Source organism: Montipora foliosa, chromosome 8 (assembly GCF_036669935.1).
Source record: "Montipora foliosa isolate CH-2021 chromosome 8, ASM3666993v2, whole genome shotgun sequence".
NCBI classification, from domain to species: domain Eukaryota; kingdom Metazoa; phylum Cnidaria; class Anthozoa; order Scleractinia; family Acroporidae; genus Montipora; species Montipora foliosa.
Genome location: NC_090876.1, coordinates 2310467 through 2316812, shown reverse-complemented (window position 1 = coordinate 2316812; position 6346 = coordinate 2310467). Strand labels below are relative to the sequence as shown.

General features: G+C 40.3%; 1 protein-coding gene across 1 annotated transcript in view; it reads left to right on the top strand.

Moving 5' to 3' along the window:
• The window catches only part of LOC137967268 (ATPase family AAA domain-containing protein 2-like), a 31817-nt gene extending 26189 nt beyond the window's left edge, over positions 1-5628 (top strand). Inside the window, exons 19-20 of the mRNA XM_068813789.1 lie at positions 892-1163; positions 4994-5628. Of these exons, the coding sequence (XP_068669890.1) occupies positions 892-1163; positions 4994-5050 (329 nt within the window). The 3' untranslated portion in view covers positions 5051-5628. The remainder of the gene's footprint in view (positions 1-891; positions 1164-4993) is intronic.
• Positions 5629-6346: the final 718 nt, after the last annotated feature.

Here is a 6346-nt window from a genome sequence, read left to right as displayed (position 1 = left end):
CGTAGAGTGATGATTTAAAACACTATGTGGCGTCTTGAAGCAACAAGGATAATAAAGCTATTTTTAAAATAGCATTTTAGCAGTTGTTTGATAATATTAATGTGAATCTCGGGAAAAAACGAAGCGTTTCTAACTTCTATTCCGTGCATTCCTATTCCGGAATACGTGCAATCGAACGCGCCCTAAGACTTTCTTGAAAGGTGCAACAGTGAATGCCGTTAATAATTATTCTTAATAATTATTCTTGGTGTTCAAAGAAGTCACTTCATCACTTGTTTTTCTAGAGAATGGAAAACCGTAGTTTTGTATATCAGGACTTAAACGTTGCCACTGCACCATTAGTCTTTCCAATAGACCCATATCACTCAATGTCCAAACAAAAGATTTTGCCCGTCGAACCTCTCATTCAATGTGAGGCTGGACGGGCAAAGACAATGCAAAGACAAAGCCTTTATTCCCCAAGGACTCCAAAATGGCCGCCGAGTGATAAAGGTGAATTGTGCGGCGTTATAACTTACCTTTTTTCTTTTAAGTATAGCCATGTTTGTTGCGCTGATCTCCCTCCCTCCCTGCCCTATTTATGTTCTGGTCTGTTTAATTATTGGTAATTGGTGCAAGTTGGTAAAGTTCTTAATTAATAATGAAGGGTGTTGAAACTCCCATCAAACTTAGCAAGAGCTGATAGTGCAACAAGTCGGGATTTGACTCAAGCATATGCAATTTGCTCACAGCATGAAGAACATTTGCGCCCGAATTGCCATTGGTGTTAACAACTAAGGATAGGGATTTTTATAAAGGAATCCGATTCCACCAGTATTTTATTACTTTTGACTCTTGCTTGAAAACCTCTCTGATTATTTTTACCATCATGCGATTTTCTCTTTCTCAAAGGGGACAGCAACTCGAACACTCTGCCAGAGATAGAACTTGACATGTCATCCCATAGTGCAAAGAAGGGAGAGCTTGACAAGTTGCCAGATAACGCCGATATCATTCGAAGTCAAGTTGCTGATGACATGAAAGAAAAACTCGATTCCTTGTTGCATTTGTTAGTTGATTCAACCAAGGAGGCCTGTATAGAAACGCTTGAAAGGTGCTACAGTGTACTTCAGTGTTGCCTTCATAGACATAGATATTGTCACGACAAGACACAACTTCTTCAGGTGTGTGAGCTCATTCTGTCTAGCCTCAGGCTAGACAGAATGTGAGGCTAATTGTCTAACAATTAGAATAATTATTGACCGAGTGCAAAAATGGCCGCCAACAAATTATTCTTTTGTCTTTGTGTTAATTAGCCTAACTAGCCTCGGTCACATGCATAAAATTGACAGAATTTGGGCTGTAAAACGAGGCTAGTAAGGCTAATTAACACAAAGACAAAAGAATAATTTGTTGGCGGCCATTTTTGCATTCGGTCAATTGAGAAGTCACCGTGCACTCAAAATAATGGGAGCTGTTATCAGAAGTGGTCACTCGTTTGCCACTATTGGGAGTCGTGTAGCCAGCGTAGCAGGCGGTTTGGTGAATTTCAGAAGCTTTTTTCTACCGGGGTTGACTTTCGTGTGATCTTTTAAATGTAATTGTCGTGCGAAAACCTAGACCGAAGTCAAAAGAGCAAGCAAAAGGGAAGGGGCCGAGGAGAAGAGCGAGAAACTGCCAGCAATCATCCCCACGAGATTTTCGAAACCTCCTATTTTTAATCATGCTTGACGAGCACAGGGGTTTATGTCAACTACCAACCAATCATAGCGCGCCTTTTGTAAACATTCGCGTAAATACAATCCATCTTTCGCTGTAGGGAAAAATTTACACGGTCGAGCTAAGATTTCAACTTACCGTTATCGTTTCCCTGTCCATGTTTCTATTGTGTGCGATTCGTCGACAACAATATGGAGTTTTTAGAATGCCCTTTTCAGCACCTTGAGAAGTGCTTTGTCCATCGCATCTTCTGCCGATGCGGTCACTAGCTGGTAGCCGCCAACGAGGTTACCGTGAGCCCTAATCATTCAGCTTCTTTAATCTGGTCATCGATGATGCTTCTCAAAGGTGTGATTACTAATGCAGAACACATTTCGCCGGTCATCTCCTTTATTTCTAGAAAAAGCTGAAATATGGAGCTTTTGCCAAATCCCGTGGGGAGGACCGCCAAAATATCACCCCATTTGCTTTACAACGTCTTTCTGCTTTTCTATAAGAACAGCAGAAAATCCAAGCTCCCGCCAGGAAGTTTCTACATTTTTTTTTTGACAACAGATCGTCGGCTCTTTCCGCTCTGTTTTGTCTTTACGATACACTTTCACGAAAAGGAGCAGTAAATTTTGACTGACAGGCGGATTTTTTTTTACACTTAATAAACCTATCGGGAACGATATTTTTCCCGTCGCCTGGCGAACGGGAGTTTCGAAAATTTTGTGAAGATGATTGCAGGCGGTTTTTCGCTCCTTCTCCTCCCCCCTCCCCCCTTCCCCTTTGCTCGGTCCACCTTACATTCAAACGATTACTGGAAAAGTCAACCCCGGTGGAACGAAGCTTCTAAAATTCACGAAACTGCCTACTATGCGGGCTAGGTTTTGTGTTACAATAGTTTCTTTAGAAATAACTGAGGACAACAAACCATAGAACCCATTCTGCGCTGGGTTTTAGCTGCACTGTATGTACGAATATTCCTTTAAATTGATGCAGAGGCTGTTTGTCCTTAGTCAACACTACTTTTTAATTCACTCCAGTTGTTGAGAACTCGGCATTTCCACCATACATAAATTTATAGTTGCTTAAGAAACTGTGGTGCTGCGCCGGTGGGAGGTTGAAACATGAAAATTTGGTTTTATCAAACGTGTTGATAAAGGTCGAATTACCACCGTGAACGATTTGAAAAGCTGACGCTTCTGTCAACCAACCGGGATTTTTCAAATGTACACGCACGCGATGCAAAACTTGGCCTTTTATTTCTAACATGGTTAAGATCTCAGGACTGAATCGATCCGTTAAAATCACTGACCACTTTACATGCATCTCCACAAAAGTCGTCTATTGCATAACCTGCACACTATCTAAGAAGACCTACATAAGCGAAACAGGGAGAAGATTGGCGGACCGCTTTCGCGAACACCTACGAGTTGCAGAAAGAAACGGCACAGATGCGTCAAAACCAGTTGCGCACCATTTTAATCTTCCTAATCACTCCGACCACAACATGAGAATTTGCGGCCTATCCTTAGATCACGAGAACACAGAAAGCCGCAAAAACCTGGAACAAAAATTCATTTTTCAACTTGGTACACTCTATCCTCACGGAATCAATGAACGCCTCTCATCCCCGAATTTATTGACAAATTCATGTTACCATATATTCACCAATGGCAAAGCTCCCCCACACCTCATAAAAACCAACAACACCCACAATTCCTCTATTCGCTCTGACGAAGGGCTAACGCTCGAAACGTCAGCCTTCCAATTCGTTCACGGTGGTAATTCGACCTTTATCAACACGTTTGATAAAACCAAATTTTCATTTCCACCATACTACTAATCTGGAACCTTCCCTTCTCAGTTTTTTTGGAGTCGGGCCGACTCCCCGAGAGAAGCCGCAATTTCAATCAAATGGTATGCGAGTCGGTAATGCACATAAATACTTAAAAAAATATAGCGTTCAAAATGGCGGATACTAAAAGGACAACGGGAAGATCGTTTGAGGAAAAATTGCACATCTTACACAATTTACACGGTACGATTTATCGGCCCGACAAAACCGGCCGACAAATCGTACAGTGTAAACCTGCCTTTAATGTCATTTGTATCAAATTGAAGTTCTGCGAAAAGTTTACGACTTTCTACAAATTTCGGGTACATTGAAGGAAAAACTCGCCATGATTAGGACTTTCCACAAGTTGCTCGGCAGCTTTTTGGTATTTCTCATAGTTTGAACAACTTTCTTCGTTTCAAGCAATGATTCTGAGCAATTCCCAGTTTTCCACCAATTCTGAGAAATCGGAGTAGCTTTTAGTGCTTAAATTGGCCTTGCTTCCTCTTTAGTAGACAATATTAAATTTACTGTGAAAAAGGAGGTAGATCCTCTCCTCTTGGGGCAAAATGCATGTAGCCTCCAGCCGGGCTGTCCCGTCAGTGTTTTTTTAAAGAAAATTCAAATGGCGGCTGAAGATTCACACTCGACTGACTCGAGTGTCTCAGATGAAGAAGGTCAGTCAGATCCTTTGAGAGTAGCCGCAGAAGCAGGAGTAAGATTATTAATGTGTAGTCTTTATTCATACAGTTTTTGGTTTTAATTGAGGACAAAGGTATTTAGCAAGGCTGCTGACGCCGCAAAATTGCACAAAAATTCTTAGAAATCTTACTTTGGTTGTACAATTTGCATATTTTGCATCAGACCAAATAAAGGAAGAGAGCAACAAAATTGTTTTTATGAGCAACTTTCGAGCAACTTTTTGAAAGTCTTGAGCAGCTTGTGGAAAGCCCTAGCCATGATTCACGCAAATTGGCGGGAGTGTGTACTTTCACAAGACTCAATAAAATACACGGTCTACTACAAAACTAGAACTACTCTAAAAATGATTTATAAACACTAAATTATAAAATGTCCTCAGTCTTTGCATTAACACTTAAGTCATCTAAAAAGTCCGCATTCTTGTGAAAAGGGCTTCTAGACCCTCGAACACATGTGTAGACTGATCTTAAAATTTCAAGAGATATTTCCACGTCAATAACTCTTAGTTGTCTTTGTTGGTACAAACCTAGTTTTTTCGGATCCGTCTCCCAAAGAAACGCACGTATCATGAATACTAAAAATCCGGATTCAAATTTGATATAATGACTCTACTCGGATAGTGGTTTCCTCGGATCAATAATTCATTTTCGGGTTTTCGTAAAGAAACGGAAAATCGGCATTTAACTACACTGAAGAATCCGGATTTGGACTTTCCCAAAGAAACAAACGTTGAGTAGTTTTGAGAAGTTTATCTTTTCTTGTTGACTGCAGGACTTGGAACATATAATCAGAGAGTTTGGAGTATCAAATAGAACTGGAAGAAGATGAAAATGGACTGTGCTCATCAAGATGAACGGCTCAACTTACGCTCATTTGTAAATAACTTGATTTCTACGTCATATCTCACTGCTATTAATTTATTGATAATTAGTTTTTTTATATTGTCCGTGAAACATGCATTGAACCCAATAATTTTCATACCTTTTGAATATCATTTGTACAAAGCCGCATTTACAAAGCAAATGCACTTTTGTGCGCCATCTGAAGCCCTGTCGAGTACAGATTTGTCGTTCGTTACTGTAAGGTATTCCAATGCAAACAGCAGTTGGAACAAATGGAAGTTTGGTGAGAAAAATGAAATGCTAATTACTTTAGGTTTTGTTCAATAAAAGTTCATTATCTTTTCATCTCTGTATGAATTGATTCTGAAAACTGTTGGTTTTCACGTGACGTCATCGCCGCCATGTTGGTGGACGAAAACAAAAGATTTCTCAACTCCTTTTGTTCGTCCACCAGCGATTGCACATTGCAGCATTGTTATCTGTGTCTAGAGATTGGTTGCAAACCATCTATAGGTCTTTTCGAAATGTGTATTTGTGAATGCATGTATCCAAAACGAATAAAAAAGCTAAGTATTGGTTAACAGGGATGCAGATAGAAGCTGACAGTCGGAAAAAATTGCCGGCTATTCGAATAAATTTCTGGGTGATCAAGTAATGCGAGTTTTTGGGATTCCTCATCTATTTTATAATTTGTGACAAAAAAAATGTACTACACACTCAAACTGTACTGACGGAGACTGGCTGTAGAAATGTCCCAAAGGTTGATTCATTACATGGATACGTAAAACGTGGTCCATTACTGCGTAGTAAGCGTTTCCGTGGGATTCTTTTCGATGTTTTGACCGAGCAAAAAATGAAGAGAGCTTTCGCCCTTTTTTTTTCGGTCAAAACATCAAAAGCCCTTACCTTGGAAATGCTTGCTACGCAGGCCGGCACGCTGGCCTCGTGTGTTTGGTAAAAAGCTCATTGGCCAGCGGTATTTCTAGTTCGTGTACACTTGCAGTTTCTGTATTTCAACCGTGTCGGGTAACATACATACTTAATATGTAGATTTTGAATTGTCCGCGTTTTGGTTTTTCCGGATATTGCTTAATTATGTCATTTTCTTCGCTGCCTAAATAGTGAATTCCACGGTAAATTTCACCCGAGAAACCGATCATGCGTATAAGCTGAAATGTCGGCGGAAAAAAGGAGGAAAGGTGATTTTGAGGTGCTCGGTACAGGGAATTTCTTCAACTCTACCGTAGCTACTTCATCAAACTCTGGCGGATCAAGTGAAAAT